This window comes from Onychostoma macrolepis, chromosome 25 (genome assembly GCF_012432095.1).
Source record: "Onychostoma macrolepis isolate SWU-2019 chromosome 25, ASM1243209v1, whole genome shotgun sequence".
Classification (NCBI taxonomy): domain Eukaryota; kingdom Metazoa; phylum Chordata; class Actinopteri; order Cypriniformes; family Cyprinidae; genus Onychostoma; species Onychostoma macrolepis.
This window is the reverse complement of record NC_081179.1, coordinates 17,688,831-17,709,602: the sequence shown is the minus strand read 5'-3', so window position 1 is coordinate 17,709,602 and position 20,772 is coordinate 17,688,831. Positions and strand designations below refer to the sequence as shown.

The 20,772-nt window shown below is 36.1% G+C and overlaps 1 protein-coding gene across 11 annotated transcripts in view; it reads left to right on the top strand.

Annotated features, from left to right (window-relative positions):
* tjp1b (tight junction protein 1b) overlaps positions 1-20,772 on the top strand; it is a 104,043-nt gene that overhangs the window by 7,567 nt on the left and 75,704 nt on the right. For all 11 annotated transcript variants that reach the window (XM_058767535.1, XM_058767546.1, XM_058767538.1 and 8 more), the window contains exons 2-3: positions 4,019-4,060; positions 4,183-4,342. In XM_058767535.1, coding sequence (XP_058623518.1) covers positions 4,019-4,060; positions 4,183-4,342 — 202 coding nt within the window. The remainder of the gene's footprint in view (positions 1-4,018; positions 4,061-4,182; positions 4,343-20,772) is intronic.

The following is a 20,772-nucleotide window of genomic DNA, read 5'->3' as shown; positions in this document are numbered from 1 at the left end:
ACATGCTTCGTTTTTTGCTGTATGTGATATCAAACGATTGACTCAAATATGAAACATATCTAGTAACTGGATCAGTTGACTCGGTGGGACGTGACTGTAATAAACCACGTCTCATTTGTCTTTGATCAAAGGAAATGTCAGATGCCTCTACAATCATGAAAACAAATGGTCCATTAAGGCTCTTCATTTCTGGCCACCTTTAGCGTTCATTACCAGTGATTTAACAGAAATGCCTTTTCTAAACCCTCAGTTTCGGCTGCGATGAGCGGAAAAAGAGAAGTTCTGTCTATTCCCAGTCCTGGAAACACAGCAGATGGTCTTCTTCCCCCGCAGTCGTACACACTATTCCTGAGCTTAGCTTTAACCTGGCGTAATAAAATAGGCGGCAGTTGCCCACCCTGAGGCATCTTTACACGTGTTTTTTAGCATTTACACACTCTTTTAAACGTGAGCTGGGTGCGTGTTTGACTGACGGAAGCCACAGAGTTCAGAAGAAGCGTCTAGGTCACGTTTCATGCTTATCTCTGGGTCTCCCTGCACAGTTTTCACCCCTCCTTTCCAGTAGACAAGTAGAGCACTGATTGAGACTTTCTGTAAGTACCTCTCCTCCATCAAGCCAAATAAACGTCTTTGCCTTCCACTTTCATCCCCATCCAAAGTGATTATTTACTTCATTAGCGGTTGACGGTCGAAAAGCAAAAGCCTGCTAATAGAAAACCCTCTCTAGTAGAAATTTTACGTTCAGAGGCTGAACACACTCTTGCACAATTGCATTTGTTCCTGGCTCTCGCTGTGGTGCCCTTAGGCCATTCTGTGCTGGCCGAAGAGAAAATCATATTAACGTTTGTAATAATGGCAGCAAAGATAATGTTGATGGCAGTCATGGATGGCAGCATAGTGGTCAGCATTGTGTATTTGTGTCTAAACCGTTCTACTGACTTAATGTTAACGTTGATATTGACTTGCTGATCAAGCGGTATCCTTTGCTTCTATATCTAATTGTGCCTGATAGCTTCATGAGGCACATAGGAAGAAGTCAGGAATGAACGGACTACCCAAGCTGATCATAGACTTTTTGTAGGCTTTTGTTTGTGGTCGCAACAGCGCTAAGCATCTTGTTTGGACTAATATTGATAATTTGATAATTAAAAAAGGTTTCTTGAGCAGCAAATCAGTATATTACAATGATTTCTGAAGAATCATGTGACACTGAAGACTGGAGTAATGATCACAGCAATTAATTACATTTTAAAATATATTCAAATAGAAAGCAGTTGTTTTACATATTAACAATATTTCACAACATTACTGCTTTTGCTGTATTTTGGATCAAATAAATGCAGGCTTGGTAAACAGAAGAGACTTCTTTAAAAAACATTACAAATCATACTGTTCAAAAACTTTTGACTGGTAGGTTATTTATAGGCTATATTACAGAAATGTTATATTGTAATGTTATAAACATTTGTGTCCCCTTCACTTCTGAAATGTTGGCTACACCCCTGATAGCGGCTCCAGCAGTTTGGTGCTGTCGTTGTTTCATTTTTGACTGTCAAAAAGAGCCACATATACTATGCTGGTGACAAAGTATACTTTGTGCTTTATCCTTGATGGCAGATGTTGTTTCACGTCACAGCTCAAGATAGTTGTTAGTGTATATCTATGACTTCTTCAGTTCTTGTTCATTTTATGGTATTCTTCGAAATCAGAAGCTAGCAACAGCCCAGGAGGCTTCCTTAATCTACCATTTAATATGGAAATGAGGTCTCTATTCATTGGTGCCTCAGTCAGCGCATTAAAACAGAAGATTTGCCGTATTGAATTTAGTTTTGCAGGGGTTTCCAAGAAATCCTGTTCACAAACATGGTGCGAGCGGTTATGGTACAAGGCATACAAATTGCCTCTTCTACTGTACAGGGACTGTCTTACATCCTAAACCATGTGCTCCAGGGGTATTATATAACCTCTCCCCAACCTCTGCAAGGTCAGGTTTCTCCTGTGTATCGCAAAGAGGCATTTGAAGGTGCACAGTGTAAACCAAAAATGTAGGAAAACACAGATTTTATTTTAATTTTTACTATTAAAGCCATTTCTGCCCTTTTTTATAAACTTGATTCTCATGTTATCTGCATTTAGTTTACATTATTAATAGAATGCTTTGCAATTTTGTCTTTTATATTATGTTTGATTCATTTGGTTCCATGCTTTCCTGTTTTGAAACTTAACTACAGTGAATGACATGATCATATGAGACTTCATATATATATATATATATATATATATATATATATATATATATATATATATATATATATATATATATACAGGTGCTGGTCATATAATTAGAATATCATCAAAAAGTTGATTTATTTCACTAATTCCATTCAAAAAGTGAAACTTGTATATTATATTCATTCATTACACACAGACTGATATATTTCAAATGTTTATTTCTTTTAATTTTGATGATTATAACTGACAACTAAGGAAAATCCCAAATTCAGTATCTCAGAAAATTAGAATATTACTTAAGACCAATACAAAGAAAGGATTTTTAGAAATCTTGGCCAACTGAAAAGTATGAACATGAAAAGTATGAGCATGTACAGCATTCAATACTTAGTTGGGGCTCCTTTTGCCTGAATTACTGTGATATGAATATAATATAAATATATATATAAACTTTTTGATGATATTCTAATTATATGACCAGCACCTGTATATATATATATATATATATATATATATATATATACACAGTATCCTCTGAATGGAAGATACTTTAGGGTTCAGACAGAACAGATGTGACACTAATTATTGATGAGTGGGAATATGTAAAATGACTTAAATATAAAATGTGGGTGCTATATGGGATCATGACTATCATGACCAAAACAATAACTATATTTTATTGACACCAAACACTGCATTTTTCCTTTTTAGGGTTTGTTAGATTGGTTTTACATGCTGTGGGTGTATTAGTGGTTACGGGGACATGATGAAGTATTATCTGAGCTTGGCCTTAACTTTTTTGTGTGAATTAATGTGGGTGATTTGTATCTATTATGGATGAATGATGGTGGATATGTGCCACAGTAGCATTTTTCTCAGTGAATGAATATCCTGTTTTGCTTTGAAATATGTCACATTATGCAAGTGAAAAGACTCGTTAACGTCATTTCATGTTGACAAAACTGATTTGTTGATTAAAAATGGATCCCCAGTCTGTAAAATGTTGTATAAAATGTATATTACATGCACTGTAGCATATAGCAAAATTTCCCACCCTTTTTTATTGTTTAAAACTACTAAGTTAAATGACTTTTTGGTTTCCTTCAGAACAGCAAAGCCTGGTAGGCAGAATGAAAGCCCTTTGTAACTATCTACTTATTTTTACTTTAATATTTCTGTTTCTGTATTTGAATTATCCTTCAAAGAGTAACAGAGACAGTCGTGTCTAAACTAAACATTGCTTGGAATTGACAAAACTCTCCCAAAAATTGCATTTTTAATAAAAAAGCATGGTAAGGTATGGTGGAGAATGATATTTCATATGGTGTGCAGGTCAACAAACTAAACATTTAAATGTTGTCGCATTTGGACATCTTTATGTAGTTTTATGGCAGTTCATGTAAATAGCTTATATTTGATGGTTTCTTCATTTAAGGTGAAATGTGTCATTTCTATGTCACTTTTGTCATCAAACAAAACTACAAAAATAACGTTTTTGAAAAGTATTTTAACATCGAGAAAATTAGACCGTTTACCCAAAAATGAGAATTCTGTCCTCATTTACCCCGTGTTGTTCCAAACCTGTACTACTTTAAGTCTCCCTGAAGTTAAAGTCAAAAGCTTAAACATTCTTCAAAATATTTCCACAGAAGAAAGTCTTGATGACAGAATTGTCAATTTTGTGTAAACTATCCTTATAAATGTCTCTCTTTTCATAGTTTTTTGCCATTTATTTTTGGTCTGAAATTTAAAGTGTTTCTCTTTTTCTCTTGTGTTTCAATCTCAGGGTCTTCCCCAAACACGACAAAGACAAATACGGGCCTGCAGTGTAAGCATTTTAAACCCCTTTCACTCCATTTCACTAACGAAACTCCACTGGTTGTGCTCATCTTTTTAATGGAGATTAAATTTGCACAACATTCTAACACACATGGTCTGTCACTTTCTTAGTTACTATCCCAAGATCCACGGTTACATCTCCACCCCAGAAACCATCTCTCTGCTGGATGAATCTGAGGGATCGGCCCACGGCAAACCATCCCTGCGCAGAATCAAGGGCCGAATCCACTGCAGCAAGAGCCTGGACAGCATCAACCTGCTGGACTCCAACGTGAGTTAAAGACTGCATCCACTGCAGTAATGCTTCTGTGTGTGGGGGTGGGGAGTGTGTGTGGCGTGTTTGTGTGCATGTCAGTGTGTATTCAAATGAGATTGCACCCATATAGATGTTGTGTGTCAGCAGCAGCACTCCGTGTGCAAGCATACATGTAGGCTATTTGAAAAGCGATTCCATCACTGTGTGTGTCGCGTGACTGTTTGTTTATGAAAATGCACATGTACCAGTATGTCTGCATGGCTGCTCTGGGGAATTTCTGCAAGAGTGAACATGACATGCACAATTGTATAAATCCACTTATTCACAATTATTGCATATGTTATTAACAAACACACGGCTGGAGTCAATTCGTAAGTGTTTGTAAATGTATATCAAGGGTCAATGGATATAGGCGGAAATCTTTTAAAGGGACAGTTCACTTAAAAATGAAAATTGTCATTTTCTTACCTTTGTGTCGTTCTAAGGTCATACTTTGAGATTAGAATTCTAGATTTTCTTCCATTTGAACACTTAAAAGGATTTTTAGCAGAGCGTTCAAGCTGCTCTTTTCCATAAAATGGAAGTGGGTGGGGACTGGCGATGTTAATCCAAAAATGACTTAAAAACACCATGAATGTAATCCGTACAACTCCTGTTTAATATTGCATGTTTTCTGAAACCGTCTGATAGCATTGTGTAAATTTAAGTAGTTATTTGCAGAAAATCTGTCATCTGGCACAATGAGAAGGAACGTTGTCAGAAAGTTTTTAGCAAATAATGGCTTACGTTTAGGTTTATTCCTCACACAAAGCTAGCATATGGTTTCAGAGGACTTGGAATATCATGCTCAAGTTGTATGTACTACTTTTTTTTTGGTAGTTTAATTAATTTTTTTACATTTTTGGAGCTCAGTAAGTCTCCATCCACTTCCATTGTATGGAAAATGTTCTGCTAAACACCTGCATTTTGTTCCATGAAAGTAATCCATACAACTCCTGTATTATATTGCATGCCTTCTGAAACAATCTGATGGCATTGTGTGCATAAAAAAGCAGAAATTTAAGTATTCACAGAAAATCTTTGTCATTTTTGGAGCTCAGCAGCCCCAGTCCCCATCCACTTCCATTGCATGGAAAACATTATGCTAAGCACCTATATTTGTGTTCTACGAAAGAAAATAACATTTAGTACCGCACAAGGGTGATTAAATGGTGATAGAATTGGCATTTTTTTGGGTGAACTATTCCTTGCATGCTGTGTATTTATCCCAACTCTCGTCCAACAAATCTCTAATCTAAAATTATTTTTTAAAATTACATTTCCCACCATGAATGTTACATGAGTCTGTCATGTTCACCCTGCACAGACTGTATGAATGCCTCATAGATACTTCATGGGCTCATACTTAATGCAACACCTTACTGAATCTGATTCCTGCACTGGGATACCCCGGAGTGGGTTTCCGTTTGCATATAAAACACCTGGGATTTGAAGTACGCCAGGATGTCTCACAAATTGCTTCGCCTCCTCTGAGGAAATGCACTCTAACATGATTATTATTCTAATGAGCTTTGAGTGGGACTTCCGTGAGTAAATTCCACTTGTTTGAGTTTCACGCACTTAGCAATTATGGATGAAATTATGTCTTTCTGGTTGAACAGGGTTTTTCTGAAGGGAAAATCTTAGTTGTCGGATGTTTTTTTTTTTAGTTCATTATAAAAATGCTTCTTTTAGATTCCGTTTGAATGGGTTTGTTACATAATGTTACCATGCAATGCTGCAATCAGTTAACTCGGATGTATTCACTGATGTCTTCAAGAGTTATTTTAAAATTAGGCCACAGAGCTTGTATGCAACATTTGTTAGATGAATTGAGACTGGAGCATCATTTATAACTAACTTAAATTTAAATAATACACATCTTATGCATGCATAATGCATTGCCTTGTTGACTAACAAATGATTGAGATGATTCCTAAAAGTGTATGCATGAATGTCTTGCTATAGTCACTTTACTCTAGTGCTACTCTTGCAAATATTAAAACAATATGGCACTTTAAAACTATTAAAATTCATTTTCATAAATAATTGGCAACTAAGTTAAATAAATATGTTTTTAGGTGAAGTACTAAAATTTCTAAAACTATCATATAAAGCTAAAAAGGAAAAATAAACTAAAATGAATAATACTAAAATTACACTGATCCATATGACCTCCACTGTCTGTGCTTCTATTGGTGGTTGCAGAATTGTGTAACTGCTCATTTGCATAAAGTTAAATACCACTGAACAGTCGCTCATGTAACCATAAATTCCCATTCAAATTTAATGACTCGAGTAGTTTTGTCAGTGCGTATCATTTAATTCAAACAAATCTGGGCCTATATTGTCCCTAAAAACATGCTGTCTAGGTAGGGAGCTCATTAGGTTTTGAAACACAGCCTGGATGTTGATATCACAGCGACACAGAATCCTCTGGAGCGATTGACAGGCTAAAGGCGGCCGGGTTAGTTCAGTGCCAAGTGACTGAGCAAATGTGCTTTCCAACAAAGCTTCCTCCACAAAGGCTGTCGGCTTTAGTGAAGTGAGTTAGAACCGGTTCATTAAACCCCTTTAAAATGCTGTTGCTCTGCCTGTGCTTAAAATATCTGGCCTCTCCAGAACATCTCAGTGAAATAAGGGGGTATCACCGTCCAGGTCCCTGCTCTTTAATACTGTACATATTTCTCTCCTAACAGAACACACACACACACACACACATACACAGGCCTGAGGAAAGTTGCTGACTGGGCTCGAATGCCAACCGCAGCTGATGAGAGTAACGTTCCGGCACACAGTGAGTGATGATGCCGCAGCAACGCTTGAGTGAAGACCTCTCTACTGCTGCCACTCGCTCTACTGAAAGACAGAACAGAGAGAAACACACAGAGCCACCCACTGCAGAGAGAGCAGGGTTAGCCACTGATGCTAATAAATAAAACTCGCTGCCAGAATGCTAAGTGTCGCGTTTGGTTGCTAGGATTTTGCTATGTGGTTGCTAAAGTGTCCTTGATAGTTGCTAGAGCTTTGCTTGGTGGTTTTTAGTGGCCCAAAAACAGCCCACAATAACGCTAGACAACATTTTTACACCTGATTGATTTTAAAAGCACATAATTTGAGTAATTATTCAGGTCGATTACATGGTGCAAGGTGAGTTGTTCACAGTGACTCTCAATAATAATACTATTATAATAATAAGTTACAATAATAATTATGGTTGCCTTGGCGAGCACCAATAAAGCGTGCAATAAAAGCATAAAGCGAATGTGTGGATGGAATAGCTCAGATAATTTAGTCTTAGAAATATTCAATAAGAAATGGTTGAGGTTTTAAAATCTCTTAAATTTGATTGCAGATTTTAGCATTCCCTGTTGAAAAAGCATCTTAAACCAGCCTAGAATGGTTTGGTGGTCTTAGGCGGTTTTAGCTGGTCTTGCATCTCATGTCGGCAATTTTTCAGCTGGTCATGCTAGGAGACAAGTTGGATCCCCAGATAAATACAGGTGGATGCTGCACACTGGTGGTGGTTGATGAGAGACCCCCCATATGATTGTAAAGCGCTTTGGGTGTACAGCAATACACAATAAAGCGCTATATAAATGCCTCATTCATTCATTCACACTAGGCTGGAAAACCAGCTAAAATCAGTTAAGAACAGCAAACCAGCTTATGCTGGATTAGGCTGTTTTTCTCCCAAGAAACTTTGCATTCCCTCGCAACACCTTTGCATTCCCCCGAGAAATTTTGCGTAATGAGCATTGTTAACGTTCAGCATGCGCCAAAAAACAGCCAAATGTATTAAACATCATAAACCCGTCTTTTTAGGCAAGAAGCAGACATGGGTGTCATGTAGGATAATAAAATATGTTTAATAGGACTGAATTTGTATTTAACGTGATTACAATTACAAAAAAAAAAAAAAAACATTAGAAATTGATAATCAGACTAAATAACGTTTTCTTTCCACGGTTATTCAAACAGCGAATACATTTTATATAGAAAGTCACATTATCGCTAACTTTGATCTATCGGGAGTTTAAGCACTTTAAAAAAAAAAAAAAAAAACTACGGTTATAATCACTGAAGCTGTATACACTGTGAAATGATGAATCACTTACATTGTACGTACATGTGCACTTTGTTGTTTATGATGAGAGAATTTGCAAGAGTCCGGAATTCAGTCAGAGAACGCGAGCGCACTCAAAACTGATGAGTTTCAGCGATGACTCATCAAAACGCCTCTGATTAACCATTGCATTCCAAAGCTCAACAGAACTGGGTGTGATTGGTTAAAATGCGCAACACTGTAAAAACGAATAAAATGAAATACGGTGCATGCAACATGAGCAGATCTTAATTTAATGCCACAATCGACACTGTCTATTCATCTTCGCTTTGTTAGCAATAGACGTAATAGATTTAATTTGTTTGTGCAGGGGCATTTTTGCCCCAAGTCCCCATGGGCAGGGGAAGGCTAAGCCTTACACACACTCCGCCTATGGGTCAGAAAGCTCTCAGATTCCATCAAAAATATCTTAATTTGTGTTCCAAAGATGAACGAAGGTCTTACAGGATTGGAACGACATGAAGGTGAGTAATTAATGACAGAATTTTCATTTTGGGGTGAACTAGCCCTTTAACAGTGTAAATAACTTTGAATGCATGAGATGGCATTAGACCCCCTCTTTAAAGTTTCTTGGGGGAACGCAATACTTTTGTAAGAGAATGTGAAAATGTTTGTGAGCAAAATATGTACAGTAATTTTTCCAACCGTCTTGTATTTTTTTTTTTTTTTTTCACCTATACAAATCTGAGCACAGGTTTAGACTGAGAACAATTTAAATATTATCATAGAAAACTAAATAAACATTTAAAAAATTATTTTAATAATTACTATTTCTCTCATTTAAACAGGATGAGCAGAAAATGTAATGTAGGACTTGTCAGTCTGTCATTGATTGGATGGTGAAAAGAAAATACATAATATTGTGCAGAATAAGCTGCGTTTGAAGCATTCATAACACTGATGTTTCGATTTTTATTTATGCATGTGCATGCAATAAAATTGGAGTGTTTGAAGTCACGGCGTTTGGCAGAGTGCCCACTCCTGCTGTCATTTGTGTTGGTCGAGTGCCGGTCTCTCTCTCATGGAGAGCATGAATCAGTTGTTAGTGCATAGGTTGCAGAAAACCGCACAGCAGAGAGAGAGCGGGAGAGAGATGGCAAAGGAGAAATGCAGCACTGTGAAATGCATCACATAACTCTGGTCAAGCGAGACTCTCTCTCTTCCAATCATTCCTTCTATCCATCTCTTCATCTCATGAACGGTCTCCTTCCTCTCCTTTTTGCCGATATCAGCTCTCCACCTCTCATCTTCATTCAATCACTCCATTCACTTTTTTTCATTTCACCTTGAAAGCCAATATTAAAGCACAGGAGCAGAAATTATTATAGGATGTAAATTGATATCACTACCCTTTTGCTGCGCTTCAGTAACCCCTCCAAGGCTTTCCACGCTTTTTTAGGGTAATTGTAAAACACATTAGCCATTTTCGCAATGCATATTCATTCATCCTCCTGAATTCCTGTGAACAAGGGGGTTATATCATTATAAAACGGGATAATTCACACACATACACACACACAAAAAATATTCTGTTGTTATTTACTCAACCACAATCTCTGAGACTGTATTTCTTTGCAAAAGGTGAATTTTTGAAGTATGTCCTGGCTAATTTATTTCATAGAATGAAACTGAATGGGGAGTGGGGCTGCAAAAATTAATAAAAAAAACAATGCCATCAGCCATGTTTTAATGTGTCTAATGAGTAGGTTTGTCTTATATTACCGTTTAGCTTCATAATAAATATAATGTAGTGCACAAGTTGTATGAAACACTTTTATGGTGCTTTTTGTGTCCTTTTGAAGCTTGACAGTCCCAGTCTCTATTTACTTTCATTATATGCAAATCAGTGGTCAAGGTATAAGGCCAAAAGTTCACAAAATGATCATATATGTTTTATAAAAGTAGTCAATTTGACACTGCATTTGAATTTTTTCATAAGGATTTTGAGGTATTTGAGCATTCGTGCATGCTGTGAGGTATTGATGGTGTATTTGAGCTTTTTTAGTTTAAATAGTTTAAGTTTTTGAGGTTTATTTATTAGTGTGCTATATGAGACAAATTGTATTTATTTATTTATTATTCCAGTTGCAAAGGTTTTTAATGATTTATATATATATATATATATATATTATTATTATTATTATTATTATTATTATATTTTAGGTTTTTTTCTTGACGTTTTTGAAGTATTTGACTTTCCCAACTATTTCAAATACACCTGTTGCTACTAAATAAGTAAAAACAAAACAAACTTCAATACAAGAATCAAATATGACAATATTACTTCAGGTCATATTTTGGAGAACTGTACCTTTAAATTTGCTTGCTACTGTAGTTGTTACAATCATAATCTCGGGACATGAATACAAAAGGACACGTACGCGATATATTTTTCAAGCAGCATTTTTCAAGCAGCATTTTTCCAGCTCTCTCAGCTGTTCTGCAGTGTGAAAAAGTGTTTTGTTGCAAAAGCCACATGGAGGCCTGCAAACAAAGCTAATGCTAATCTTTAAGCTAATCCAAAGAGTGCTACCGAATCCACAATGATTTTGCTAATTGCTCTAAAAAAGATTTGATGTTCTTTGACAAGAAATGATGTGAAACAGAGTACATCTTAATCAGTTACATGCTAATCTGTTGTTAGCATGCTAATCTGGCCTTTTAGAATTATAAAACATATAGTGACACACATTTAGGCTGCAGTATATGAACAGGAGTGCTCACTGCCTACGCCAAAAACACCAGCGTAAGCACTTAGCACCCTGCTCAGTGTGGCAAAAGTGCTGCAATTGCAGTGGAGACGAGACTGCAGTTGAATTAACCAATCTGCATATGTGAGGGACAGTGAGAGTGAGATGGGCTGAGAAAGCTAAGACAGGAATGGGGACAGAGGTGTCCCAGCACGTGAGAGGCGAGGAGAGGGGGCTACCCTTGAATGAGGTGTGTACGCTGAGGAGGAGGGGGGGTTGCAGCAGCTGATAAAGACAGAAAGAGGAGGAAGAGCAGTAAGGGAGGGAGGTGTATCTCACCTATATGTCATAGAGACAGTGAAAGGAGGTGAACGGAAGGGGAATGAGTATAGGAGGTGTTTTTTTTTTTCTTTGAATTGGGGTGATGTTACCTTGAGTGTTGCTGGAAGCTCAACACTATGGCGAGAGAGTCCCTAGAGCATGATGGGATGGAGAGAGAGAACATTTTGTTCTGTGCGGCATTACAGCAGTGCTGTGTGTGTGCATATGTATAGAGAGTGTGTGTCACGTTTGATCAGTGAAAGATGAGAAGAAGCGTGTTTACTGTGCGTCATGGGGCCATTCTATTAAGCAGGTGCTGTTTGTGTTCCTCGTATGCATCTGAAAAAAATGACTAACAATTGCTTTTGTCTTTTTTAAATCATAAATAAGCCTTTTTTGTCCTGTTTCCACCCTGTATTTCCAACTACTCAGTTATATTAGCAAAAATAGATAAGAACACTGTATATATATTTAGATTTTAGTTGTGTTTTTGAAACCCTTGAAACTGCGTCTCCAGGTTGTATCAACCCTGTTATCATCATATTTACCTTTTTTTTAAGTGATGAACTCTTTCATGAATCGAAAATGACATCCTCATCATTTTAAGACGTAAATCTTTCAAGGACAAGTTGAGGTGTTCTCTTTTTTATCACTGTTTTTTTTTTCAAGTCTGTCGGTAGGAAACAATCTTAAAATGTCTCAAATTGCCAACCCTGTTACCTTGATTTGTTTGCAAACATTTGATATTTAAGAAGTGAATATTTGTAGAAATTTCAACATTACATTTTCTTTCTTTTTTTCTACCTTGTAGTTCAATGACATTGTAAAAAATAAAGAAAGAAAGAAACAAAAACATATCTCAAATGAAACCGTAAAAAATTGTCAACCCTGTTACCATTAAAATTTGACATTATCACTTCAATAAGTAAACTTTGTCAGTATGCGTCAATCCTAAAATGTCAACCGTTACCTTGATTTTATATGTTAAACATCTGATAATCAAAAATTGGAAATTTACAGAAACATCAGCATTGAATTCTATTTCCAATTAACACCTTGTAGTTGTATTTGTGACATTGCGAACAAACCTGTACTCTCAAATTAAACTGTAAAATCAAGCCGTTACTTTTCTGAGAAGATAATTGTATCCTAACGTATATTAAAATGTCCAAATTTATATTGAGATGTGTTATCTGAAGCTAAATAATTTTTTACTGATGTTGACACATGATTATGTCCCCAGAAAACAGGGTTGACAGATAAAATACTACAAATGTTTACTTTAAAATCACCATTTCAAAACTGGAAATGGTATACATTTTATAGATATAAGCCCATCGCTAATGTAGTATTTCTGTCCTAGCAAATCTGTGTGTGTGGTTTCTGATATCAGTAAATATCAGACACAGTGACCCTGAACATGCTTGAACGTGCATTTCAGAGCGTAATACTATATGTGTGCAGAAATGCTATGTTGGGGGATATTTGTAATGCATTCATAGCGTATAGGCCCCTACTGTGAAAACCCATTTACAGAAGTGTGTGGTGTGTGGTGTAGAACTGTAATGCACCATAATGACATCATCATCATAGTTTCAAGAAGTAAACTACACCCTTTTAAGGTGTCTTATTATCACCTTTTTCAAAAATTTTCGGTAGGAGACTATCTTAAAATGTCAGCCCTGTTACCTTAATTCTTTTGTAACAAACATCTGAAAATTAAAAAAGTGAAAATTTGTGGAAGTATCAGCATTACATTATATTTCTAATAAACATGTTGTAGTTGTATTTGTGACTCGTTGTTGTCAACCCTGTTACCTTTCTAAGAACATAATATGCTAACATACTGTATATTACAATGGATGAAGTAAAATTGAGCTGTGATCTCAAGCTAAATCCATTTTAATTTATATTGAGACATAATTATGTCCTCAGAAAAGTAACAGGGTTGACAGCCTATATAAATTTCAACAAAATTTTATGTAAAAATGACCCATTTACAGAAGTGCACAGTGTGTTTATGTGTGGTCTGTGATGTGTGGTGTTGTGCATATTAGATGTCCGTATGTGTATGCAGTACTGAATTCATGTGTTTCTGGTGGTGGTGTGTCAGTGTTGTGTGTGTGTGTGTGTGTGTGTGTGTGTGTGTGTGTATGCATGTGCATAAGGATGATTGGTTTACCGGAGCCAGAGGGGCCCCGCTGAGAGCGATCCAGCTGTCAGGTCAGAGTCTGAAAATTGGGAAGTCCATGTGACCACGTGTGCCCCCTCAAGCCTTCACAAACTTCGACATATGGAGCAGCACTTTATGAATTCAGTCTGCAGATATTATGCAAACTTCTAGTAACAGACACACATGCTCACTATTGCAGTTATATCATCTTTGCTGTGAGGTCATTGTTTTTAATGACCTTTGGTTACTCTTCGTATGAAAACAACACCTGAAACTTAAGGGGAACTGACTACATGTATCTATTAAAAAATTACCATGACACAAGTTAACAGTCATTACCAAAATGACTAAGAAATGAGAAGCTAGTACTGGAAAAAGCTACTTTTTTGCATCACTGTACAGTATCTAGAACTTTACTGGTTATAGAATTCCTTGTTTTTATTCCAAGATATAGCCTGCAGTCTGACAGCTCTTTAATAGGATCTTGCTGACTCCACTGTCAGTACAAATTTATGTCACTATCAATCTATATTGGCCTATTTTACATTAACTATTAAGATTATGTAATGCAAAAATGGCAACTGTGGTAGAAGCAACTCATGGTTTGTTCACGCTAGCAGTTTTAAAAGAAACTTCTATTAAGGGAATTTTCAGTCTCAGTAATATCATAGCACAATGCTGCATGTAAGATTTATTTGGTTCATCATATGTAGAGATTTATTTAAGAACGATTCAGAGTCTGTCACGTGACAAATTAAGAACAGCTCCAGAGGTAATCTTGTGTTTCTAGATTTCTGTTATTAGATTTATTGCTTTTTCCCCTATTATCTAATTTATTATCAAAGATAGCGTATGTGAACTCTTGGATGTTTGGATATTGACGGCATTTTATCTCAAATTAGTTCAAATGAACAAATGACTAAACAAATTTGCTCATTTTTCTGAATGAGATTGAACGAGCGAGCCGGTGCAATGATCCAATATTACCATCACAGGTTTAAAGTGTTATGTCTTATGCAGTACTTTAAATAGACCAATGATATGACACTTGATAATAGCGCTGGGAAGTCCGATTCATTTTAGTGAATCAGTTCGTTTAGATAAAAAATGATTCACCAAGTTCCAGGGCAGGAGTTTACGTGACATTTTTGCATTAAAATTGTTGTTTTGTTACTCCCAAACAAAGTCTTCTGTTGCATCTGAGTGATGCACAAACAATCTGCGAGTTGATTGGACTGAATCGTTTTAAAGAATCGGCTCAATAGAACGATTCATTGGCAAATCGGACATTACAGTGGTAGACACATTAGTCAACTAGCTTGCAGGTCAATAACATTTCAAGGAGAGAATTAATTAGGTTTTATTGATGCTGAAGCATCTTATTGACTCCATTGTTTATCTATGCACACCTCCTTTGTGGCAGCGAGTGAGTTATGTACAGAAAGCCCTACTGCAGTATCCATCTAACAGGAATAATTTCGTTGAAATAAATACAGGTATCTTGCCAAATTTATCAACCTGTGTTCTATAAGAACACATTCAAATGAATAAAACAAACAAAAAAAAAATGTATTCTGTGCCTCTGAGTTTTAAGTGTTTTATTTCAGGCAAATTCCTTCAAATTCCTTTTAAACAATGCATTGCTTCGTCGACAGTCAATTTCAGTTAATAGGAAAAGGGAGTGAATTGATTCCTGATGATAAAATCTAGAGATCCAGGTTTGCTGGAGCGGCACGTGTGAAGGTCATCTGCTTCCATTTATCTGTCTCCCGTAAAAGCATACTTCAATACATGTACATTACAATAAGTGGAGGACAAAAGCTGTAAATTATAATAATAATAACAATACATAAAAATTATACATTCTACATCATATACATTATACAAATAATGCATAAATTCATTAATAAATAAATGCATGAGGTAATACAAATGATAAATTAGTTAAATATCACTCAGAAAAAAAATTATATATCCTTAAAAAAAATGATGGAAATGTGACTGGTCTTTTCTGTGTGTTTCTCTGTTTGTCTTCATTTCAGTAATTTTTTATTTTATTTTATTTTTGTAGGATTCATTCCGCATAGAAATTCATTGCAATTTATTTTAATTTATTAAGGTGATTAATAGTCAAGTCACCTTTATTTATATAGCGCTTTTAACAATACAGATTCAGTCTAAATAGTCAGAATATAAACACTTATTAAAGGTGTACCGTAGTGATTCAGGACAAGCCAAAAACACGGATTGGAAAATGGATTCATGGTGTACTCACTTATATAAATTTTGTAAATTCTGAACACAAAAAAGTTACGTGCTGTAGCTTTAAAGGGGTCATCGGATGCAAAATTCACTTTACAGGTTGTTTGAACATAAATGCGTGTTGGAAGTGCGTGTACACATCCATCCTATAATGATAATCCCTATTTTAAAATCCCCTTTCTCAAATCAGGCTGTTCTGAGATTCCTGTCAGAATGACGTAGTTTTGCACACGACAAGGCTGTCTTACCTTAGACCCGCCCTGAGTGAGCTGAGAGCTGTCCACCTCCGGTGCAGGGGAAGACAAGAATGTCTCTGATTAAGCGATTGAGGTGCTTTGTTGTTGGATGTAATAATAAATATAGCAGTCGTCATTTACTCCCGACATCTGAGCTGCTGAAGACACAGAGGATTAAAATTACTTTCGCTTTTGAAGGGAATCTCCGATCTGCCTAAATGCGTCTATGTTCGCACGAATCATTCGTGATCCAGATTCATCTACAGAAGAAGTGAATATAAGGGGTTTTTATGAATCTTTGCAAATCGCCTTTCCTAATAACGTGCTAGTTATCCAGTTTCGCAGCTGAAGTAAACAGTACTGCTTGTCACCCCACGGAAGAGAGGGGCGGGGTCAGCGGAGCTCATTAGCATTTAAAACAACATGGACTAGAATGGCTTGATAAAAACAGAGCTGATTTTGACAGGGTAAAAAATTTGTTTTTTACACTACCATTGAGAAATTTTAACCAAAGTATGTATTAAGACCCTAAAGAATCATATCAACTTGTGGAAAATGGGCATCCGATGACCCCTTTAATGAAAATGTGAGTCAGTTATTTCAGTTAAGTTATTTTCGTCCGGTTTAACTTGAAATAAAATAGCTAAAACTAACAACATAAAATAATGAATAAAAAATCACAAAAAAATAGACATAAAAAGGAAAGAATGCAACAAAATTACTGAAACTTTAACTAAAATTAAAGAGAAAACAAAATATATTCTTAGTCAAAATATTCAGAAAATCTATGAAAATGCATCAGTTATACTAAACTAACACCGCTTGTCCTGAATGACTGCCTTTGCCAGTTTCACACATGCTCTCTGTGACACACTGGTGAAATACGGGGTCAGCTATAAATCCCAGTGACGATATTGCCATCCATGCTGGATTTATGACTAAAGGATTCTGGAATCCAAGCCCAGTTTCGGGGCAAAAGATCAGCTGGGTTTCAGTCATCGACACGTCTCTGTGGCTCAGGTGTGGACGCTTTGCCAACGCATCCTAGACTGGTCCACAACAAATCCAATCAAGCTTGTGTGCTTGTGTTTTTCACAACAGTGTGCACACTAAGAAACTAAATCAATCCAAAAAGACTCATGCTATTGATCTATTATTGATCAGCTGTCAGAACGGAGCACGAGCGGATTAGATTCAAACGCAAATGAATCTCAGATGGTGCTATTTTTAATTTCTCAGGCGTATCGCTCAGAGTCCTTGTCTAGCGGATGAGGTACGTCACCGTAGGGATCTGCTAAAGGCAGTTGGATTTGATGAGTAGATTTTGGTGAGCGTTCAGCTAAACGTTTACTACTGCCCCCCCACCAGTCGTGTTGTTGTTAATTTGCTCTAATGGAAGGGATTCTGCCTCCTCAGCTGAGTGGTATTAAGCCCCCTGGAGATCTCAGACACGGAGACTCAGACTGAGCGATGCTTCACTGCCATACGCGCCGTACTGTACCAAAGCTGTTCTTTTCTCCTTTTCTCTGTTTTAATTGAATCGGGTTGTCTTTGTGTGGATGCTCACCTCTGATGTCACTGGACCACATTCATGAAACACATGCAAAGAATTTTAGTAAATCTATTTCTACCAGATTTACACATTCAGTTCACTCCGACATGATACATAGCCTACTGTAAGCATAGTTTTACAAACAATTTACAAGGACATGAATTATTTTCATGTTTCACAAATGAGGTCCAGTGCGTATGCAGTGCTTGCAAATTGTTTGACAGGAATAATAGCTGTATTATGTATGTATGTTTATGTGTGTGTGTGTGTGTGTGTGTGTATATATTACTATTATATTATTTATAATAGATACTGATTTAAATGAATATGTACATATTGTAATATGTAATTTTGTAATATTTTATTATATTTTAATAAATGTAATTTTTTTATAAAAAATATTTAAATGAATAAATATTTTAATTATTTAATAATGTATGTAAACAGCAATAATAAGTAATGTAATAATTAAATTATATTATAGTATTTATATTTCTAGTAAATACTCATTTAAATAAATACATTTTAAATATTTATATTATATCTGTAAACAGTTAAAAAGCCATTACAAACGATAAGGATAATATGCTGTATTTTGCTCAGTATAATATAATACAATACAATATAATATAATATAAGGACACACACACACACACACACACACATATATATATATATACTTTTTAATTAATAAATATTTAAAGTATTAAAGAATCTATGTACAGTGTCAAAGAAAAGAGCCAGTCATGATAAATAATGTTACTTTTTAAGTAAAAGTAAAATGATAAACAGGGTAATATATAGAAGATATATAATAATAGTAATAGAAATAATAATAACAATAATAAAACTAGTAATAATTATTATTATTATTGTTATTAGTAGTAGTAGTATTGTTGTTGTTGTTGTTGTTGTTGTTGTTGTTGTTGTTATTATTAATAATAATAATAATTATTATTATTATTATTATTATTATTAATTTATTGTTACTTCAGTGATATCAGATGTGATGTAAAAACAACTTTAAAAGAAAATGCTTTTGAAATATTTTCATGTTTTTAGGTAAATTTATATTAATTTCATATTAATATTTTCATAATTAAAGTACAATTAAAATGAAAAATAAATGTGCTTGTGATTTCATCGATTTTATATACATCTTATTTCTTAACAGTAAGCTGTAGTTTGGCATTCGTTCAGCTATAAGGCAACCCTGCCCTCTAGATATTGGCAGTGGTCATTTTAAAACCTACAGTATATTGGTCGACAGTTCCTAACAAGAGTACTGGCATGAACGTGGAGACGAGCATTTGGTGCACTGCAATTTCGCCTGAGGATTGTCTGTGCGTGCATGTGTGTGTGTGTGTGTGTTTTGCCAAAAACCTGCTGGACTTTAGCCACAACCACGTTTATTTCATTCACTGCATTGTTATCTCTTTGTTGATTTGATGTTTTGTGATTTCAGCCTTTAATTTGGTCTGTGTGTGGATGTCAGTGTGGTCAGCGCGTGTCAGGCTGGGCTTGTTTGTGCTGCGTTTCATGTGTGAGATCTGCATGGATCTCCCACTGAGCCGCCATATGCTGCTGAGACTGAAGCGTCTCCTCATCCGGGCAAACCTGTGGGTTACAGCGAGCATGACTGCACACTCCAAAACACATTCACGCTTTAGATATTTCTCTCTTCTTCTTGATCCTGCCCAGGCAGTTAGTCTTTTTGAAGGACATACTAGGGTGTGCATAGCATTTGCTTCAAGGTAAAACGCTCATTTCTCTTTACAATACACTCTTAGTCTTAATGCAAGTGCATTTTTATTCATATTTTGAACTTTTTTTAATTTCAAAGATAAACAACATAACTCGTCTAGACGTAAAAATACAATGAAAACACAACTGTATTGGTTCTTATGGTGCTTTGATGAGGGAATGACCTCTCTGCACCCTCTAAAGTGAATGGCGTAGTGTTTGTGGAGTGAGGACATCACAGCCGTCCTCCTGTAGAGGGCAGGGTTTTCCTATTCAAACAGACAGAGAGATGTGACCTCGCTTCTCTGAGGGATGTTGGCTTATAACAGCATTACTCTCACCTTCCTAAAGCAAGTTACATAACAGAGCTTCTTCTTTGATGGCGTATCAAGCGCGTGCTGTGAAAGAGCACTGCACGTTGTCATATATTGAGACTATCAGGAGTAGTAACGTCAGTTAGTTTGTTTTCCTTTAATAATTAAATTAATTCATTTACTGACAGCTCTCCTGTCCCCGTTACATTTGCCAAAAATAAAAATAAAAATTATATTAAAAAACAAACAAACAAGCAAGCCCAGCCCAGAAAGTAATGCAAAAGTAATGTAACACATTACTTTCCATAAAAAGAAACTAAGTGAGGGAATTAGTTACTTTTCTAAGGAGTAATGCAATATTGCAATGCATTGCTTTTAAAAGTATCTTTACCCGACACTGTTGGATCTGTTCACTGTTTGGTTGTAAGTGGTTGCTAAGGTGTTACTAGGACATTCTTTGTGGTCGCTAGGGTATTCTGGGTGTTGTTAGCCAGTTATTATGTGTTCTAAGCAGCTGTGAGCGTGTTCATGGTGGTCGCTAAGGTGTTCTGGGTGTTGTTAGATGAAGTTCCAAACGTAGGTTCGGGAGGAGCCTAATCATTCAGTCCTGTCAATCATCATTACGAGCCTATATAAGCAGCTCTTATTGCACTGTCCCAGCGTCAATTCTTCCAGGATCCCTCCACCTCCCCATCTCCTCCTCTATTTCTGTTTTTCTCCCTCTAGGTAGTACTGCAATGGGGGGTTGAACTCGGTACTCAAGCCGAGCCTTGGGTTTGAGCCTCCATTAAGGACAGCAAGCCAAGTTCATTTACCATTAACCATCAAGACTGGATTGGCAGGCGAACTCATGAACGAGTTATTTTGTGTTCAAAGCGGTTGTGAGCATGTTCTTGGTGGTCGCTAAGGTGTTCTGGGTGTTATTAGCCAGTTATTATGTATTCAAAGCGGTTGTGAGCGTGTTCTTGGCAGTCGCTAAGGTGTTCTGG